General features: G+C 47.2%; 1 protein-coding gene across 9 annotated transcripts in view; it reads left to right on the top strand.

Moving 5' to 3' along the window:
- nup98 (nucleoporin 98 and 96 precursor) overlaps window positions 1–22,091 on the top strand; it is a 126,345-nt gene that overhangs the window by 99,451 nt on the left and 4,803 nt on the right. For all 9 annotated transcript variants that reach the window (XM_038819057.1, XM_038819054.1, XM_038819056.1 and 6 more), the window contains 8 exons: window positions 941–1,210; window positions 3,679–3,836; window positions 4,212–4,352; window positions 5,722–5,873; window positions 6,164–6,385; window positions 10,955–11,196; window positions 15,537–15,691; window positions 17,748–17,859. In XM_038819057.1, coding sequence (XP_038674985.1) covers window positions 941–1,210; window positions 3,679–3,836; window positions 4,212–4,352; window positions 5,722–5,873; window positions 6,164–6,385; window positions 10,955–11,196; window positions 15,537–15,691; window positions 17,748–17,859 — 1,452 coding nt within the window. The remainder of the gene's footprint in view (window positions 1–940; window positions 1,211–3,678; window positions 3,837–4,211; window positions 4,353–5,721; window positions 5,874–6,163; window positions 6,386–10,954; window positions 11,197–15,536; window positions 15,692–17,747; window positions 17,860–22,091) is intronic.

Below are 22,091 nucleotides of genomic sequence, written 5' to 3' on the forward strand. Positions count from 1 at the left end.
GTGCTAACCTTTGTGCCACCGTACTGCTGAATATGAACATGAATACAACTTCTCAATTTGTGCCACCAATCAGTAGAAACAATACTTGCTAACATTCATTCAACCTCAGTCATTCTTCAACGGCACATTAGCAGATTGGTTAGCACTGTTGCTTCACAGCTCCAGGGTCCCAGGTTCGATTCCCGGCTTGGGTCACTGTCTGTGTGGAGTCTGCACGTTCTCCCCGTGTCTCCACAGTCCAAAGTAGGTGGATTGGCCTTGGTGTCCAAAAAGGTTAGGTGGGGTTATTGGGTTACGGGGACGGGGTGGAAGTGTGGGCTTAATTAGGGTACTCCTTCCAAGGGTTGGTGCAGACCCAATGGGCAGAATGGCCTCCACTGTAAATTCTAGAATTCCTTTAAGAAAGGCTCCATTTAAAATTCATTTCTGTAACCAATGATTTAGACAGCTGTCCAATCTCCTCGTATGACAGGTTGTAATAGTACATGGGGCTTTGTGGAGCTGCCGTCTGGCAAACTAGCCACCAATGCTACACTTCCCAAGTCTCAAACCCATCAGTTCATATAAAAATGGTTAACTGTGGCACAGTGGGTCACTCTCTCAACTCTGGGTCTGAAATTGTGGGGTCACGGTCTCAGCAGCAACATTAAAAGTATTGTCACAACCCAGCCACTTCATTAATGTCGCTGTCAGAAAGGAAACCTGTTTGCTGCCAGTCTAGTCCTACGCCCCCCACACACCTAAATAGCAGTTTTGATAAGAGGGCTGCACTGCCCAGCATTTGGGAACAGGCTGAGCTTAATCTTTAGTTTTGAAGCCCTGGACGATGTTTCTAGGAAATAACTCCTCCTTTGTTCCGGTGTTTATTTCTAGCCAGAGTGGGTCTTTGAACCCCTTTCAATTTATTCTTTTCATTTAAATAAGTGCAACTGTGTTGCAGGTATTGTGAGGAGTTGGTCGTTGGCGTGGACGCTGAGCGAGGCCATCTGGGGACACCTGAAGGAACTGGACGGCAGCTTTTCACAGCCGAGTCAGTACGTCCAGCAGCTCGAGCGCAGGAGGGCGTTCTCCCGCTGGCTGTCTCGTGTTGCGGAGGAGCGCATCGAGGAGGAGGTTGCGATCTCGCGTCACAAGAGCCACGTGGACGCTGTCTTCAGCTACCTGACGGGGCAGCGGATCAGCGAGGCATGCAAACTCGCACAGCAGTCAGGTAACTTGGAACATGGGAGCTGGAGGGGACCATTCAGCCCTTCGAGCCTGCTCCACCATTCATTATGATCATGGCTAATCATCCAACGCCTTCCCACCAAATGCTTCGTCCCTTCCGCCCCAAGGGCTATATCTAACTCCTTTTTGAAAACATACAATATTTTGACCGTAACTACTTTCTGGGTAGCGAATTGCACAGGCTCAACACTCTCTGGGAGGAGAAATTGCTCCTCATCTCTGTCCTAAATGGTTTACCCTGTATCTTCAGACTTTGATCCCTGGTTCTGGACACCCCACCTTGACTCTTACCAATTTTTACAGATTGGATTGGATTGGATTGGATTTGTTTATTGTCACGTGTACCGAGGTACAGTGAAAAGTATTTTTCTGCAAGCAGCTCAACAGATCATTCAGTACATTGGAAGAAAGGGAATTGAACAGAATTCAAGAAAGTACATGAGAATACATAATAGGGCTACACAATATATACAATGTAACTACATAAGCATTGGCATCGGATGAAGCAGACAGGGTGTAGTATTAATGAGGACAGTCCATAAAAGGGTCGTTTAGGAGTCTGGTGACAGTGGGGAAGAAGCTGTTTTTGAGTCTGTTCGTCCGTGTTCTCAGACTTCTGAATCTCCTGCCCGATGGAAGAAGTTGGAAAAGTGAGTAAGCCGGGTGGGAGGGATCCTTGATTATGCTGCCTGCTTTCCCCCGGCAGCGGGAGGTGTAGATGGAATCGATGGATGGGAGGCAGGTTCGTGTGATGGACTGGGCGGTATTCACGACTCTCTGAAGTTCCTTGCGGTCCTGGGCCGAGCAGTTGCCATACCAGGCTGTGATGCAGCCCGAGAGGATGCTCTCTATAGTGCATCTGTAAAAGTTGGTAAGGGTTAATGTGGACATGCCAAATTTCCTTAGTTTCCTGAGGAAACTTGCACCATAGAAAGCATCCTATCTGGCTACATCACAGCCTGGTATGGCAACTGCTCGGCCCAGGACCGCAAGAAACTTCAGAGAGTCACAAACACAGCCCAGTCCACCACACACACCTGCCTCCCATCCATTGACTCCATCAACACCTCCCGCTACCTGGGGAAAGCAGGCAGCATAATCAAACATCCCTCCCACCCGGCTTACTCACTCTTCCATCGGGCAGGAGATACAGCAGTCTGAGACCACGCACGAACAGATTCAAAAACAGCTTCTTGCCCACTGTCACCAGATTCCTCTTATCAACTGATCTGAAGAGTGTTCCAAACGACTGTCACACTCCTGAAAGATCTGGCTCTAATTTGAAAGATATTTATCCCCGAGCAGTGGGGAGATGGAGCAATCCGCGTTTGTGTAATCTGTGCTTGTAATATCGTTCTGGTAAATCCACACTGCACTCCTTTCAAGGCCAAACACCCTTCCTAAGATGTGGTGTCCAGCACTGCTCACAGTGACCCCAGCTGTATCTAACCTGGTTCTGGGTAGCTGAAGCAGGGACCTATACCCTCTTGGATTCCAGATAGGAAGAGAAACATTTTGTTGAGCTCTGATTATTATTCTTTCCGTTGCTGTTCATGAGATTAAAATGTTCTGTGTACCTGGAACCTCAAATCACTTCTGTGAATAGCTAGAAACATTGGAGGTCCATTTAGGAAGAATGTTTTGGGTCGAAAGTGGATTACCTCATATTTGCCTACACTGAAATCCATTTGCCCATTCACTTTATCTATCTTTTTATAATGTTATGCTTCTATCTATACTGCTTACAATACAGCCTGTCTTTGTGTCATCAGCAAATTTGGGTATGTGGCTTTCTATCCCATTATTAATAAATAGTGGCCAGTTGCGAACTCAATATGGATCCTTGTGGAGTGCTACAAATCACAACCATTATCCTTACTCTGTCTCCTGCCAGCAGCCAATTACTGAACCTGACCAATAATTTCCCTCAATTCCAGGAGCTTTAGCAACGGCTCTTATGAGGGACTTTATTGAATGCTCCCTGAAAGTCCCTATAAGTTCCAAGGAAATGCCCTGTCCAGAGCTTTAACTATCTCTGCAAAAGGTTCAGTCAGGTTCATCAGGCATGATGTCCTTTACAAATCTAGGCTGGCTCTTTCTCATCAGCTGAAAAATTTCAAGCGTTCAGCCATCCTATTCTTAGCTATTGATCAGTAACTTCCTGACAACAGGCTAATTCCCTGGTTTTCCTCTCTTACCTGAAGCAGTGGAGTGACGTGTACAATGTTCCAGTTGAAAGGGATGGTTCCTGTGTTGAGAGAAAGTTTGAAGACTGTAGTTAAGGCACCAGCAACATTCTTACCTACTTGCTGCAGCGATGTGGCTGATGCCTAACTGTGAAGTGGTCCAGGTGGATTGAGGGTGATGTGGGTGAGAGGGTGGGTCCGGGGGAAAGCTGCTGTTTGGGGGAAGATTTGTCTGAGTGCTGACGAGAGTGTTTGTGTGATACAGGGGATCACAGACTGGCCTTACTGCTGGCTCAGGCTGCTGGGGGCCACCAGGTGCGAGAGCTCCTTGGCATCCAGCTCACCGACTGGAACCAGCTGATGGCTGACCCCTTCATCCAGGAGGAGAGGCTGAAGATCTTTGCACTGCTGGCTGGAAAAGCAGTAAGTATTCTCTATATCCAGAAGCTTAACCTTCCAGACATCAGGATTATTCTTTTGGAAAATGTTTTGTAGATTCTGAAGAGAAATTACAAAAGTTTGGGTAATTGTTCCCTGTGGCTTAATGGTTCAGGGACTGAATACAAATAGAGTGCAAGGAGAGGATGGGGGGAGCTGTGCTACAAGTTTAGGCGGTGATGAATTACATGTAGAGGGTGGGGTCAGCTACGGATGAGGCTAAGCTGGAGGTTGACCATAGTTTGCCCCTGCGATGGGGGTTGTGTGAGATAGTTGGCCAGACAATGCGAGCATATGGGGGACACTGTGCCAGACTCTGTGCATTCTGCATCATTCATGTTATGTGTGTTTTCTGCTTAGGTGTGGCAATCATCAGAGGGTTACATTAACATCTGCTCACAGCTGGATTGGAAGCGCTGTCTGGCTGTCCATCTTTGGTACATGCTGCCGCCCAGAGCCTCCATTGCTGACGCTCTCAACATGTACAGTGAAGCCTTTCAGGTATCATAGTGTTTCTTTCTGAATGAGATTTTACTGATGAGCTTAGTGGTTCTGGTGGCGAGTTCAGTTCACTGACGACTGCCGTACAATGAAGTGTTGTCTGTCCGTGTGCCCACGGTAGCTGTTTATCTTGGTGCGGTTTGATCTGCCTGCACCAGGTAGCGTTTGGGGGCGAAGCAACAACTTGCACTTGTGCATCGCCGTCTACATCTACAGGACAGCAAAATGTGCTCCAGAGCCTGAAATAATTCCTCTTTTTTTTTAAAATATATTTTTATTCTCATTTTCCACATTTTCATCAAATATACACCCATAAAAAAATACAATGGCAATCCCACGACCAACAGCTCCTGTATAATATAAACCCAAACCTCCCCCCTACATCCCAAATACAAAACCAGAAAGAAATGAAATGAAATGAAAATCGCTTATTGTCACGAGTAGGCTTCAAATGAAGTTACTGTGAAAAGCCCCTAGTCGCCACATTCCGGCGCCTGTCCGGGGAGGCTGGTACGGGAATCGAACCGTGCTGCTGGCCTGCTTGGTAAGCCAGCGATTTAGCTGAGTGAGCTAAACCAGAAAGAGAACGAGAATCTATGGTAATTTTATACATGGTAACCGAGAAACCGTACGCTCAACTCCTCCACCCACCCCCCTAAATGTTCAGTGGCATCCAATGTTTGAAAGTGCACGATAAAAATGCCCATGAGTTGTAGAACCCTTCCATCCCTCCCCTCAGCTTGAAATTCACCTTCTCGAGAGTCAGAAATTCCAGCAGGTGCCCCCGCCACGTCGAGGCACAGGGTGGAGAAGCTGACCTCCACCCCAACAGGACCCACCTCCGGGCGATCAGCAAGGAGAAGGCCAAGACATCCGCCCCCACCTCCAGCCCAGGCTGGTGGCCTGAAATAATTCCTGAAGTGTAGTTAATGTTGAAATGTTGGAAACATGGGCAGGAAGCACACAACCCAAACCCATGGCGGTAATGATCGTGTGCTGTGTGATAATGACAGATGACCTTACAATTTTAAGCGTAGCTGGTTGGGGGTAAAATATTGACCCAGGATATTGGTTTAACATCTCCACTGAAAGACAGCACCTCCACCTGAGTGCTCCCTTCCTCCTGCAGCAGGAGTGTCTGTCTAGATTCTCTGCTCTCTCCTAAAATGGGATTTAACACTCCACTTTCTGACTCACGGCTGCAGTGCTGTGCATTGATAAATGACCACAATGAGTGCATGTTCACTACTTGCTGTTGGTTGATGATTAACTGCCCATTGGGATATTGGGCAGTTTTGCTTCCACATGGGCCTCGGGGAGGGAAGGAAGAAATTAGCAATTTCTGTCAACTAAAGTTCTGAATTTACAGGGCAGTGAAGATGTCCAAAGGTACGCACGCTATCCACTACCTCCCTACCTGGAAGATACTAATATTGACCTGATTGAAGTTCCTGAAAATGACGAGAAAGGTGAACTCCATCAAGACATCTGTTACCATTTACTGAAGCTCTACAGTGACAGGTACAGGAGACCTTCACAATCCAAGTATTACATCTTGAGATCACTGGCTGTCCAAAGTGAGAGTATTATTTTCTCTAGCCAGAGTCTCTTGTGGTGTGTCAGTGTTGGCTTGATTAGACAGATGTAATTTGAATTCTCCCCTCTTCTGGGGAGTCGAAGCTCACTTTCAGTTCTGCTGATGTGTCTGCCTGAGCTGCCAGCAGGGTCTGACTGACCTCTTGTCTTTCCACACATCCAGATTTCCTATTTGTGTTTTCCTCCTTCACTCTCCCCTTGTTTCCTCTTCACAGACACTATGAGCTCCACCCGCTTCTCAATCCGAGGACTGTGACCGCCGACCACTTGGATTACCGGCTGAGCTGGCACCTGTGGATGGTGCTGCAGGCGTTGAACTACACCCACCTGTCCGACAAGCACCAGGCTATGGTGCACACCAGCTTTGCTGCTCAACTCGAGGCTGCCGGCCTCTGGGAATGGGCCGTCTTCGTGTTATTACACATTCCCAATTCTCAGTAAGTTTACTGCTGAAGCACAAGTTAAAATATATTGGAATCTGCCCCTATTTTCTTTAGTCCGTCTGTTAGTGTAAAGTGGTGAAATTTGTACAGGGCACTGGACAGCTGACTGGGAGCTGTGTGACTATTTAGGAGTCTTTTTTGAAAATAAATTTAGAGTATCCAATTATTTTCTTTTCCAATTAAGGGACATTTTAGCGTGGCCAATCCATCTACCCCGCACATCTTTGGATTGTGGGAGTGAGACCCACGCAGACACAGGGAGAATGTGCAAACTCCACAAAGACAGTGACCCAGAGCCGGGATTGAACCCGGGTCCTCGGCACGTGAGGCAGCAGTGCTAACCATTGTGCCGCCTGCTGATTTGGGAGTCTTTTTATGAATCTGACATGAAGACCCACAGGCACAGAGAATAACAGAATCATAATTGGACATTCTGAAGCCTCATCATAAGTTGAGGTACTGGGCCATTCTCCACACAACAGCAGGGAGAGGAGTAATCAAACCTTTTCCAATTAAAAAATATATATTTTTATTCAAACATAATTTTCATCATAACAAACACAACAAAGCCCAACTCCATAATTCCCAAAGTGCACCCACCCAATCCCCCCTCACAAAGAAGACAAAACCTCAATCAAACTAAAAAGACCCCCCCCCCCCGCGCACCAACTGACGGTAACCAGTTTCCTGAGAAAGGAGATAAAAGGCCGCCACCTTGAGTAGAACCCTTCCACCGACCCCCTCATGGTGTACTTGATCTTCTCCGCGTGCAAAAATCCAGAAATTGCCTCATTGATAAACTCTCCTCCCAGGGGCTCTGACTCGTACAACCCACAGTGGAAGGCCTCCAACACCTCATTAACCTTCTCTGGGGCAGAAATTATCCCCTGAGACCCTGACCTGCACAATCTCCTGGGAGACGGCTCACCAGCTGAGACGGCAGGCAAAAAGGTGGCTGGCCTTCTCACCATATTCGTAAAAAAATCCAACTGGAGCATCGCAGCTGGCTCACAACCTTACCGGTTGACATCTCAAAATCTGTTTGCAATTTTGTTCTGTCTGCCAATAACTCCGGCATCAAGGACTGCTGGTCCACCTCTAGTATGGAATCCATCAGTCTTTGCCTCTCCAGCTTCCCAGATTTACCCCTATGCACCTTAAATGAAATTATCTTTCTCTCTCCCTCCTCCCCCACCACCCACCCCCAAACCACCACCTTCAAGGCCTCCCAGTGTGTGGAAGGGAAGACTGCCTCATTCCTGTTGAACTCGACATACTCCCCAATGGCAGAGGATACTCGCTCACAAAAACGCTTCTCCCTGAGCAACACCGTGTCCAGTCACCATGGAGGTCGCTGAGAGCGGCCCAGCTCCAACATCAGGTCCACAAAGCGCGGAACATGATGACTATTGCAGAGTACTTCACCCCATGGAGAAGAGACCTACCCACCACAAAGAAGTCAATCCGAGTGTAAACCCGATGGACATGCGGAAAAGAAAGAAAATTCCCTATCACTCGGAAACTGAAACCTTGATGGGTCTGCCCCCCTATCTGCTCCATGAACAAAAATAACTCCCTCGCCATCCCTGATGGACTCTGAAACTTGGGACTCAACCTGTCCAATCAAGGATCAAAAACACAATGAACTCCCACCCCCATAATTAGCTGATTTGAATCAAGATCTAAGATAGACGGCAGCACCATATTAATGAATGCCGCGTCATCCCAGTTCGGTGCATACACATTGACCAACACCATCGCTGTGCCCGGCAACGACCCACTGATTATTATGTACATCCCACCTGAGTCTGCCAATATGTTACCTCTAAAAACAGCTGCCCTATTATTAATCAACACAGCGACCCCTGCGCCCTTCAAACAAAATCCGAGTGATTTACCTGCCCCGCGCATCCCTTCCGCAACCTTGTTTGATCCTTAATTCTCAAATGGGTAAAAAAAAAAACACACACCCGCCTTAAAACTTCTCAAGTGTGCAAACAGCTGAAACCTTTTTAGCACTGTTGTTTCACAGCGCCAGGGACCCAGGTTTGATTCCCGGCTTGGGTCACTGTCTGTGCGGAGTCTGCACTTTCTCCCCGTGTCTGCATGGGTTTCCTCCGGGTGCTCCGGTTTCCTCCCACAGTCCAAAGATGTGCGGGTTAGGTGGATTGGCCATGATAAATTGCCCTGTGGTGTCCAAATGTTAGGTGGGGTTGCTGGGTTACAAGGATAGGGTGGAAGTGTGGGCTTAGGTAGGGTGCTCTTTCCGGGGCCGGTATAGACTCTGATGTGCTGAATGGCCTCCTGCACTTTAAATTCTATCTCATCTATGAACTACTGGGCCATTTTACCCCTCCCATTCCAAGTTGTCAACCAGATTGGGGGTGTTAAACCCCCTGCCAAAGCTCTGGGCCCACCCAAGATGTCCACCACGTCCCCCATAAAAAAGGAATCCTCACCATCAGCAGTGCACCCCTTCCCCCTCTCAAAACCACCTCATCCTGAAGACCAAACAAAATGCCCACCAAAAAACAAAGTACTAATCATCTTTATTGTCACAAGTAGGCTTACATTAACAATGCGATGGGGTGACATGTGGCGCAGTGGTTAGCACTGGGACTACGTGCTGAAGACCCGGGTTGAATCCCAGCCCTGGGTCACTGTCCGTATGGAGTTTGCACATTCTCCCCGTATCTGCGTGGGTTTCACCCCCACAACCCAAAGATGTGCAGGGTAGGTGGATTGGAAACGCTAAATTGCCCCTTAATTGGAAAAAAAAAAATTGGGTACTCTTTTTTTAAAAAAATATTTTAATAATTAATACAGTGATGAAGTTACTGTGAAAATCCCCTAGTCGCCACATTCCGGCGCCTGTGCGGAGGATTCAGAATGTCCAAATTACCTAACAGCACGTCTTTTGGGGCTTGTGGGAGGAAAGCAGAGCACCTGGAGGAAACCCACGCAGACACTGGGAGAACGTGCAGACTCCGCACAGACAGACGCAGCTCCAAGCCCTCCCCAACATTACAAAACAACAAACTCCAATTTAGTTTGCCCCCCAGTCAGTGTTTCCTGACTAACTCATTTGCATCCTCCACCCTATTAAATTAATAGTCTCTATCCTTGAAAATTACCCGATTGGACCCACCAAACCTCACGTTGCTCTTGTACAACGCAACCTTGGCCTTATTAAACGCCGCACACCTTCTTGCCGGCTGTGCCCCAACATCCTTGGTATGTGGCCCTCCCATCTACAGTCTCAATGGTCCTTCACCCCCTTCAGGACCCGTTCCTATCGACGCGCCTTGTACCTCTGTCGCTGGTCCACCCTGTCCATGGCTGCCCGAATTAGGGCCAAAGCCACTCCGTTGCCTTCTCCGGATCCTCAACCACCAAAACCCCCAGCTGAGGCTCGAGGAACCTCTGAGTCTGACACCCATCCCTTGCCTGACTTCTGCTTTGTGCTGTTTCTACCGGACATTACTCTGAACAAGGGGGTCTTACCCCATCAAACTGCACAAAATTCCACTAAACTGAAGGACCGATGTCAAGTCGCATTTTCACAAGGGACTGTTGAGTATTGAATCACCGTGCTTGTGACAAAAACCACTATCTTTTACGGAAAATTTGGATAAATGTTTTAAAGCAAAGATGCAGCAATATGCAAGAGAACTGGACTATGAGCAAACTTTGAGATTGTCACAGCTACAAGGGGAATGGGCCAGTGGGATTAGTTAGGAGATTGAAACAGGACTGTGGGAAGAGTGGAGCAGTGGGATTAGTTTGGAGATTGATACAGGACTGTGGGAAGAGTGGGGCAGTGGGATTAGTTTGGAGATTGAAACAGGACTGTGGGAAGAGTGGGGCAGTGGGATTAGTTTGGAGATTGATACAGGACTGTGGGAAGAGTGGAGCGGTGGGATTAATTTGGTGATTGATACAGGGCAATGGGGAGAGCGTGGGACAGTGGGATTAATTTGGAGATTGATACAGGGCAATGGGGAGAGTGTGGGACAGTGGGATTAATTTGGAGATTGATGCAGTGCTATGGGAAAAGAGTGAAATTAGGATTGACACAGGATCATGAGCAGATTGTGGGGGGAAGTGGGGTTAGTGATGGTTAATTCTAGCAAAGAACCAGCAAATACAATAAATGGGCTGAAAGGCCTCCGTGTGTGTAACATTTGCACAGTTCAAAGTTGTAACCATCTCGTGACTTAATGCAAGTGGAGTTGCTGGGTGCACTGTTCCTATCTATAGAATATTGATTGTGCTTCTGTTTCACTCTTCCACCCAACTGCCCACTGTGAAATTGGGTAGCGCAGTACTAGCCAGGTTATAAACTCAGACACTATTGAAGTTTGCTCAGAGAATAATGGCCAGTATGTAGTTTGGAACGGTGGGACAGGAAGCATGACGATGGTCAGTATTTCAATGGTACCGATCGCAGGCTTCCTGCATGCTAACGTATGTCCCGAAGGTGGTCGGCGGGCACTGGGCGGGTGCCTGAGGCTTTGCCCTGTATCAGTGAGACAGTTTAAACAAGCTGCACTCTTCCCATAGGCAGCGAGCGAATGCAGTGCGGGAGCAGCTGAACAGGCATTGCACCCTGGAGGAGACGGAGGAGCAGAATGAGAAAGAGCTGTTCCTGCAGGAGAAGCTCGGCATCCCTCCAGAGTGGATCCACGACGCCAAGAGTCTGCGGGCTCACCATAGCGGCAATATCCACAAGGAGGCACTGCACCTGATCGAGGCAGGTCACTGGAACACGTGTCACCAGCTGGTGGTTAGGCATCTGGCATCAGGTAACAGGCAATGCAGCAAACACCAATCAGGGTAGCCAGGAAACACAGCCAAACTGAAAACACTGCTATGCATTTATAAAGCACTGTTGACACAGTGAAACATCTGTGTTTCATAGGCCCAATTAGCAAACAACACTTGCCACAAGACTGATTTTGACCAAAACCTTGGTATGATAGATTTTAAGGAGCGAGAGATTGAGAGGTTTAGGGAGTTCCAGAGCTTGGGCAGCTGAAGATCTGACCAAGAGTGGGGTGATTAGAATAGGACAGAATTGGAGGAGCATAGATACCTCTGAGGATTGGGGCTCGAGGAGGTTACAGATACCGGGAGGGGCTGTAGAGGGATGTAGTAATGAGGATAGCTTTGAAATTGAAGTGCTCTTTTACCAGGGCTTACTGTACTTCAGCAATGCTAGATGAATGGGACTTGGGGTACAGTTTCTGATGAGCTCAGGTTTATGGAAGGTGGGAGTGGGGAGGTTTAGTCCAATCTGGAGCACGGATTGGCAGCAAATGAACTGAGGCAATGGGTAGAATTGAATGGAGATAGTAGACAGACTTTATGATCCTTCCTTCTCAACGTCCACCAGTGGTGCATTTTCATGGACTAAACTTCATGGAGGGTAGAGTAATATGAGCATCTGAAATAGCAGGAGAAGGCCATTCAGCCCTTCAGGCCTGCTCCGCCATTCAATAAGATTATGGCTGATCTAACTCTGAGTTCCACATTCCCATCTATCCCTGAACCTTTGACTTGCTCTGCCTTCAAAATATTCCATGTCCCCGCAATCTAACCCATCTGAGGCAGTGTTCCAAAGTCTCTCAATCCTCAGAAACAAACCCCTCTCATCTTTGTCCCAAAAGGGTGACCCCTAATTTTAAAACAGTACCCCCTAGTTCTGGACTTCGCCACAAGAGGAATCATCCTCATAAAGTCCCTACAGTGCAGAAGGATCAATTAAGGCCACCAAGTTTGCACAAACCCTCCGAAAGTACACCCAACCGAGGTCCAATCCTCCACCCTATCCCCGTAACCCCTCCTAACCGTTGGACACCAAGGGCAATTTATCATGGCCAATCCACCTAACCTGCACGCCTTTGGACTGTGGGAGGAAACCCACGCAGACACTGGAAGAGCATGCAAAGTCCACACAGGCAGTCACCCCAGGTCAGAACGGAACACAGGTCCCTGGGGCTGTGGGGTAGCAGTGCTAACCACTGTGCTGCCCCTTTCCACGTGCACCTTTTGAGACCGTTGAGGATCTTATAAACTTAAATCAAGTCACCCCTCACTCTTCTAAACTCCAGTGGAAACTAGTCCGGTTTGATAACCTTTCCTCATCAGACAACCTGCTGATCCCAGGTCTCGTAAGACCATAAGATATCGGAGCAGAATTAGGCCACTGGGGCCATCAAGTCTGCTCCGCCATTCAATCATGGTTGATATTTTTCTTATCCCCATTCTCCTGCCTTCTCCCCATAATGCCTGATTCCCTTATTGATCAAAAACCTTTCTATCTCTGTCTTAAGGCAGCATGGTAGCACAGTGATTAATACAGTTGCTTCACAGCGCCAGGGTCCCAGGTTGCCAGCTTGGGTCACTGTCTGTGCGGAGTCTGCACGTTCTCCCTGTGTCTGCGTGGGTTTCCTCCGGGTGCTCCGGTTTCCTCCCACCGTCCAAAGACGTGCAGGTTAGGTGGATTGGCCATGCTAAATTGCCCTTGGGTTCGGTGGGGTTATGGGGATATGGTGGAGGTGAGAGCTTGGGTAGGGTACTCTTTCCGAGGGCTGGTGCAGACTAGATGGGCCGAATGGCCTCCTGCACTGTAAATTCTATGATTAAAGACACTGTGATTTGGCCTCCACAGCCTTCTGCAGCAAAGTTCCACAGATTCACCAGTGTGTGGCTGAAGAAATTCTTCCTCATCTCTATTTTAACAGGGGCAGTGCGGTGGCGCAGTGGTTAGCACTGCTGCCTCACAGCACCACGGTCCCAGGTTCGATCCCGGCTCTGGGTCACTGTCCGTGTGGAGTTTGCACATTCTCCCCGTGTTTGAGTGGGTTTCGCCTCCACAACCCAAAAATGTGCAGGGTAGGTGAATTGGCCACGCTAAATTGCCCCTTAATTGGAAAAAATTAATTGGGTACTCTAAATTCATATTTTAAAAAATCTGTTTTAACGGATGTTTGAGATGTGGTCTCATTATTTCCCTGTATAACTGAAACATAACATCCTTATTTTCAAGTTCAATTCCTTTCGTGATCAAAGATAGTATTCCATTAGCCATCTTAATTACTTGCTGAACCTGCAGACTAACCTTTTGTTTTTTTTTAATATAATTTTTATTGGAATTTTTTACAGAAAATATAAAACATAACGACAAACAATGAAATGCAACAAAATAACCCATAATAACCGTACCACCCCCAGACCGTATCGGTGCATGTATCACATCCCCCCACCCCCCCAACCCTAATGAACAACAAAAGAACTTAAAAAATATTAAAATTAAATAAACAAACATAGTCATTGTCGGCCCCCCCCTTTTCCCTCCCCGGGTTGCTGCTGCTGCTGTCCCCGTACCCTATCGTTGAGCCAGAAAGTCGAGAAAAGGCTGCCACCGCCTAAAGAACCCTTGTACCGACCCTCTCAGGGCGAATTTGACCTTCTCTAGCTTAATGAAACCCGCCATGTCATTGATCCAGGTCTCCACGCTTGGGGGCCCGCCATGTCATTGATCCAGGTCCAGACTAACCTTTTGTAACTTGAGCACTGGAACCCCAAGATCCCTCTGCGCCTCCGAATTCCGCAGTTCTCTATTAAGAAATATTTAGTTTCTTTATTCCTGCCAAAGTGAACAACTTGACATTTTCCCCATGTAATCCCATCTGCTAGATTTTTGCCCCCTACTCGGCTTGTTTATATTGATCTGTAACCTCCTTATGTCCTCTACACAGCATACGTTCCTGCCTATTTTAGTGGCATCTGCAAATTTAGCTGCAACACCCCTCATCTAAGTCATTAATGTAAATTGTAAGAAGTTGATGTCCCAGCACAGACCTCTGCGGAACTCCACTAATCGCATCCTACCAATGTGAAAAAGACCTATTTATGCATACTCTGTTTTCTGCCAGTCAATCTTCAATCCTGACTAATTTATTATCACAGGAGCTTTTAATTTTTTCAATAACCTTTGACATGGCAACTTATCAAATGCTTTCTGGAAATCCACGTACAGTACATCTACAGGCTCCCCTTTGTCCACAGCACAAGTTACTCCTTCAACCAACTAAGAAATTTATTCTTCCCCTTATTCTGCACTGTAACCAATCACTGTTTGTCGATGTACCATTGTCAATGTTCTCTGTTGGTTATTCTTTTGTCTACTATGTACGTACTGTGTACGTTCCCTTGGCCACAGAAAAATACATTTCACTGTACTTCGGTACATGTGACAAATCAAATCAAATTGGTTAAACATGATTTCCCTTTCACAAAACCATGCTGACTCTTCCTGCTTGCTTTTAGGTTTTTCTAAGTGCCCAACTATAACCTCCTTAATGATGAATTCTGACACCTTCCCCATGACAGACGTCAAGCTACCTGGCTGATAGATTTCTGCTTTCTGCCTCTCTTCTTGAATGGAGGGGTTATATTTGCGACTTTCCAGTCTGATGGAAGAGTTCCAGAATCTAGTGAAATTTGGAAAATCATCACCAATGCCTCCACTATCTCATTAGCCACACTTGAGACATGAGGATGAGGAGACTTGTCCGCCCTCTGCTCCATCGGTTTGCTCAGTAACGCTTCCCGAGTGATAGTTTCACCAAGTTCCCCTGTCCCTTCCACCTCCTCATTCACAGCTATTACTGGAATGTTTTTTGCATCCTATCTGTGAAAACAGAAATAAAATATTTGTTCATTTTCTCCGCCGTTTCCCTATCTGCTGACCCCCGACCACCCGGTTACCTTCCACCTGATCCCCAGCAACAAAACAAAGATAATCAAAACTTACTGGGCAGGTAATGACCTTTTGCTCGTCCAATCACTGGCTTGTTTCACCCTACATTGGCTGCTGATAGGCTCAGCCACTAATTCATGGAGTAATCAGCCTATGATTTGCTGAGTAGGTACTGAGTATCTTTTTTTAATTCTTTCTGGGAGATTTGGAAGGTGAAATGTTATCTATTCTTGGCTGACGTGGTAGGCTGCTTAATACCCCTCAGGCCCCGTGCGTTTGGACAAGCCAGACCTCGTCAAAGTGGTTGAGTGTGAAAAAGCAATAGCCTTGACTGAGTATATCTCCTCTCACTGTATGTTGTCCCCTCTTCATCCCCAGACGCCATCATCAATGAGAATTACAGCTACCTGAAATACTTCCTTGGAAAGCTGGCTATGCCAGAGTGCGCCTTACAGATACAGGACTGGGATACAGCAGGAGCAGTCTTCTACGACTACATCCGAGTTATGGAAACGGTGCGGGGAATCGACGAGGTATGGCCCAACTGTGGGGTGGGCACGAGGTTTAGTGTGGTCTCTCTTCCGTCTAAAGACTAACTAGTGACAATGATCAAGATAGTTAAAGCAGCCCACCCTGGCAGTGAGGCAGAATATTGTCTTTTCACAAATCCTTGTTGGCTGTTACTGAGCCTGCCTGCTATCAGACGGGTGAAGTAGTTGATTTGTGCGTAGCAAGATCCTCCCAATGAGGTGGATCCTAGTTTTATTCTTGGTAATGATAGGGTCCGGGAGGTGAATGATCAAGATAAAAAGGTGAACTCTTACAGGACTCTGGAGTAGGAGGAGGCCATTCAGCCCTTTGAGCCAGCTCCACCATTCAATAAGATCATGGCAGATCAGGTTGTGGTCGCACTCCACTTTGTCGTATGCCCCTCGAGCCTTCATTCCCTTGCAGATCAAACATCTGTCTTAACTTGGCCTTGAATCTATTCAATGACCCAGGCTCTACTGTTCTGAGGAAGAGAATTTCACAGACTACTTAAAAGGGGCACTCTTATTAAAGTGTGTGCCCTAGTTCTGGCCTCCCCCATGGGTAGAAACATCCTCCTGGTAACTACCCTGTCAAATCCCTTCAGGATCTTGAATGTTTCAATAAGATCACCTCTCATTCTTCTAAACTCCAAAGAGTGTAGGGGCAACCTTCATAAGATCAGCCCTCCATCCCAGCAATGTGTCGGCCCTGGGAATGTGTCGGCTCCGGTAATTCCTCAGTTAAACATCTCAGCTGCAGTTAAACAGACGCTGCAGCACTAGAAAAATCGAGCTGTGACGGTAGAAAATGGGCTGCGGGGCAGCAAAGAGATGTTAGCAGTTAATGAATAGAATGAAAAGGAAAGTTTGCATTTCTGTAGTGCCTTCCATGATCCTGGGACGCCCCAGATCGCTTCACAGCCAGCAGGGTACTTGAAGTGTAATCACTGTTGTAATGTACACAGCAAGTTCTCACAATGTATAATAATGTAAATATAATATAATGTCGCCAGGGTTTCCATACCAGGTTACGCAATCCAGTGACTTGACTTGCATCATTTTATCGAACTTTTTTTTTTCTTTTTGGAGGGCTGGGTGGGTCTTGATTCTGTTACTTGTCGTTAAATAAACTTTCCTGAGCTTGAACAAATTCCAAATAACAACAGTGCAAGAGGGTGATCTGATGGCCAGTCCTGCTATGTGATGCTTGAATGGATTTGCCTCTGCTCAAACAATTTTGTGTGGGCTGGCAAACTGTGAAGCTCTTTCCATCCGGTGGTTGGATGTGGCACAGCAACATTTCAATTTGCTGCACACATACTGGGCTGGTTTAGCACAGTGGGCTAAACAGCTGGCTTGTAATGCAGAACGAGGCCAGCAGCGCGGGTTCAGTTCCCGTACCGGCCTCCCCGAACAGGCGCCGGAATGTGGCGACTAGGGGCTTTTCACAGTAACTTCATTGAAGCCTACTCGTGACAATAAGCGATTATTATAATTATTACCACTGACTCATGCGACCAACGCAGGACTTCTTTGGCCAGATCAGCACAGTGCGCTGAACTGCATACACCGTGTGAGACAGCTGACATCACTGTTTCAGTAAGAAGTCTTACAACACCAGGTTAAAGTCCAACAGGTTTGTTTCAAACACGAGCTTTCGGAGCGCAGCGCTCCGAAAGCTCGTGTTTGAAACAAACCTGTTGGACTTTAACCTGGTGTTGTAAGACTTCTTACTGTGTTCCCCCCAGTCCAACGCCGGCATCTCCACATCATCTCTGTTTCAGGCAGAAGGGAGGTGGTGGGAGAGACACATCATTGCTGCAATGAACCCAAGTCGCCCACCCAGACTGTACAGACTGCTATCTGTACCATTTTCTGATTTGAAACCCCATCCTAATCCAGCAAGGATTCTCACTGATGCAGTCCTCAACAATGCCCCTTTCTCTCTTCTCCCCCCCCCACATCCTCTGGAAAGGCTGCTGAAATGGGGGTTTGTTTCTAGGTTGTGGTAAGAAGATTGTGTGTGTGTGTCAGAGAGTTAACCATTTGTGTTCTGTAGGTAGAGAATCCGACTTACGAGCTGGAGAGAATCCACACCGAGGTGATGTCGCTGTGTAGCCGGATAGAGCTGATCGATTGTCTCTCGGCCAAAGATCGACTGGCTCAATCTGGTACCACTTTCAACATTCTTGTCGTTTCTTTCCCTCTTGTTCTTGCGTGGGAATTTAGAATTTGACAACAATCCCGTACCAGCCTCCCCGGACAGGCGCCGGAATGTGGCGACTAGGGGCTTTTCACAGTAACTTCATTGAAGCCAACTCGTGACAATAAGCGATTTTCATTTCACAATACCGTGCCTTTCACAATCATTGGGTGTCCTGAACTGTTTTATGACCAATGAAGTATTTTTGGAATGTAGCCTGCTGCAATATGCAGCAGCCAAGGTGCAGAGGAATCTGGGTGTTCCTGGGCATGCATGAGTCACGGAGGTGGTCTGCAGGTAATTAAGGAGGCAAATGGATGCGGTCCTTTACCTGAGATGAATTTAAATAATCTTTATTGTCACAAGTAGGCTTACGTTAAAATCCCCTATTTGCTACACTCCAGCCCCTGTTCGGGTACACGGAGGGAGAATTCAGAATGTCCAATTCACCTAACAGCACGTCTTTCGGGACTTGTGGGAGGAAACCGGAGCACCCGGAGGAAACCCACGCAGACACGGGGAGAACGTGCAGACTCCACACAGACAGTGGCCCAAGCCGGGAATCGAACTCGGGACCCTGGCTCTCTGAAGCAACATTGCTAACCACTGTGCTACCGTGCCACCCATAAATGAACTTAAAATAAGGATGTTTTGCATCAGTTATACAGGGCAGTGGTGAGACCACATCTCAAATACTGTGTGCAGTATTTGGTCACCCTATTTAAGGGAGATGTGAATGTGTTAGAAGTGGTCCAGAGGACATTCACTGGATTGATAGCGAGAATGGGCAGGTTGTCCGAGGAGAAGTTTGGACAGACTGGGCTTGTATCCACTGGAGTTAGAAGAGTGAGGGGTGACTTGATTGAAGTATAAAAGATTCTGAACAGTCTTCAGTAGGTGGAGATGGGATGAATGTTTCCTCTTGTGGGGAGTTCAGAAGTTCAGAATTAGGCGGCACTGTTTTAAAATTCGAGATCATCCTTACAGGACAGAGGAGGAGATTTTTTTTTTTTGAGGTGTGTGTGAGACTTTGGAACTCTGCCTCGCTGACAATGGAAGCAGCGTCACTGAATAGTTTTAAGGAGGAGGTGGATAGATTCTTGTTGAGCAAGAGAATGAAAGGTTATCATGGGGACGGAATGTGGAACTCAAAACACAAACAGATCATCTGTCATTTTGTCCCATTGCGGAGCAGGCTGTACACAGCAATCTCGCACACATGGCAAAGCAATAAAAACCAGAGTTGTTTCTTTAACTTTAGCAAAGCCTTTGACAAGGTACCGCGTGGTAGGTTGTTGCAAAAGGTTAAATCTCCCGGAATCCAGGGCGAGGTAGCTAACTGGCTTGGCGACCGAAGCCAAAGGGTGGTTGTGGAGGGTTGTTTTTCAAACTGGAGGCCTGTGACCAGCGATGTGCCTCAGGGATTGGTGCTGGGTCCACTCTTATTTGTAAATGATTTGAATGAGAATGTAAAAGGCATGGTTAGTAAGTTTGCAGATGACACCAAGATTGGTGGCATAGTGGACAGTGAAGAAGGTTAGACAAGATTGCAACAGGATCTTGACCAATTGGGCCAGTGGGCTGATGAATGGCAGATGGAGTTTGATTTGGATAAATGTGAGGTGATGCATTTTGGTAGATCAAATGAGGGTAGGACCTACTCAGTTAACATAGAACATACAGTGCAGAAGGCCATTCGGCCCATTGAGTCTGCACTGACCCACTTAAACCCTCACTTCCACCCTATCCCCATAACCCCTCCTAACCTTTTGTGGTCACTAAGGGCAATTTATCATGGCCAATCCACCTAACCTGCACATCTTTGGACTGTGGGAGGAAACCGGAGCACCCGGAGGAAGCCCGTGCAGACAGTGACCCAGCAAGGGAATCGAACCTGGACCCTGGCACTGTGAAGCCACAGTGCTATTCACTTGTGCTACCACGCTGCCCACTAATAGTAGGCAGTTGGGGAGAGTTACAGAACAAAGAGATCTAGGGGTACAGGTACTTTATTTGCACTGAGTGCTGAATTGGGTGCATTTGAGTGCTATAGTGAGAGTTTGGTGACAGAGGGATATTAAGGGTTTATTTTTTATTCGTATCTAAACTCTAGTCTTTTATTTAGTTAATTAACTTAAAAGTTGCTGTTTGGTTGGGAAGAAGGTGAATTTTCAATCAGCTTTAAACAAAGGTTCTACTTGTAACTACTTGCAGCTGGAGCTTGTTAATTAGTTAATTGGATTAGGCCAGTTTTCAGAGGCTAGAGTCACAGTATAAATCTGAGCTAGTTACAGTGCAGACTTTGTTTGCACTGAGTGCTGAATTTGGGTGCATTTGAGTGCTATAGTGAGAGTTTGGTGACTGAGGAAGTTAGGTGAGGAGGGAGTAAGATGCTCCTTTTCATTTCATTTCCTACATTTCCTCAAAGAGCATGAAGGGAGTCGGGAGTTTACAGAGAGTACAGCTGACTCGGAGTTCCAGTTGGTCCACAGTGCAGCTGTATTCTGTAAGGTAAGAGGGGCTGGAGGCTAGGGCAGTTGCTTGCTCCTCCTCTAGGATGTGAGTGGTGAGGGATACCACCAGAGTCTCCACTGACTATACCTGCGGGAAGTGCACCCAACTCCAGCTCCTCCTAGACCGTGTTAGGGAACTGGAGCTGGATGAACTTCGGGTCATCCGAGAGGCAGAGGGGGTGATAGAGAAGAGTTACAGGGAGGTAGCCACACCCAGGGTACAGGACAAGAGTAGCTGGGTTACAGTCAGGGGAAAGAAAATGAACGGGCAGACAGTGCAGGGATCCCTCGTGGCCGTTCCCCTTCAAAACAAGTATACCGTTTTGGATGCTGTTGTGGGGGGTGACCTACTGGGGGAAGGCCCTAGCGGCCACGTCTCTGGCACTGAGTCTGGCTCTGGGGCTCAGAAGGGAAGGGGGGGAGAATAGAAAAGCAATGGTAATAGGAGATTCAATGGTTAGGGGAATAGATAAGAGATTCTGTGGTCGCGAGCGAGACTCTCGGAAGGTATGTTGCCTCCCGGGTGCCAGGGCCAGGGATGTCTCTGATCATGTCTTCAGGATCCTAAAGGGGGAGGGTGAGCAGCCAGAAGTCGTGGTGCACATTGGTACAAACGACGTAGATAGGAAAAGGGGTGTGGAGGTAATAAACAAGTTTAGGGAGTTAGGCTGGAAGTTAAAGGCCAGGACAGACCGAGTTGTCATCTCTGGTTTGTTGCCGTGGCTAAATAGCTGACTTTTAAAGCAGACCAAGGCAGGCCAGCAGCACGGTTCAATTCCCGTACCAGCCTTCCCGAACAGGTGCTGAATGTGGCGACTAGGGTCTTTTCACAGTAACTTCATTGAAGCCTACTTGTGACAATAATCGATTTTCATTTCATTTTCATCTTGGGGTCTATGTTCATAGATCTTTAAAAGTTGCCACTCAAGTGAATAGAGCTGTGAAGAAGGCCTATGGTGTGCTAGCGTTCATTAGCAGAGGGATTGAATTTAAGAGCCGTGAGGTGATGATGCAGCTGTACAAAACCTTGGTACGGCCACATTTGGAGTATTGTGTGCAGTTCTGGTCGCCTCATTTTAGGAAGGATGTGGAAGCTTTGGAAAAGGTGCAAAGGAGATTTACCAGGATGTTGCCTGGAATGGAGAGTAGGTCTTACGAGGAAAGGTTGAGGATGCTAGACCTTTTCTCATTAGAACATAGAAGGATGAGGTGCGACTTGATAGAGGTTTATAAGATGATCAGGGGAATAGATAGAGTAGACAGTCAGAGACTTTTTCCCCAGGTGGAACAAACCATTACAAGAAGACATAAATTTAAGGTGAATGGTGGAAGATATAGGGGGGATGTCAGAGGTAGGTTCTTTACCCAGAGAGTAGTGGGAGCATTGAATGCACTGCCTGTGGAAGTAGTTGAGTTGGAAACATTAGGGACCTTCAAGCGGCTGTTGGATAGGTACATGGATTACGGTAGGATGATGGGGTGTAGATTAATTTGTTCTTAATCTAGGACAAAAGTTCGGCACAACATCGTGGGCTGAAGGGCCTGTTCTGAGTTATAAGGAGAGGCTGAATAGGCTGGGACCTTTTTCGCTGGGGCGTAGGAGGCTTGGGGGTGATCTTATAGAGGTCTATAAAATAATGAGGGGCATAGATAAGGTTGATAGTCAACATCTTTTCCCAAAGGTAGA

This window comes from Scyliorhinus canicula, chromosome 14 (assembly GCF_902713615.1).
Source record: "Scyliorhinus canicula chromosome 14, sScyCan1.1, whole genome shotgun sequence".
In the NCBI taxonomy this organism is placed as follows: domain Eukaryota; kingdom Metazoa; phylum Chordata; class Chondrichthyes; order Carcharhiniformes; family Scyliorhinidae; genus Scyliorhinus; species Scyliorhinus canicula.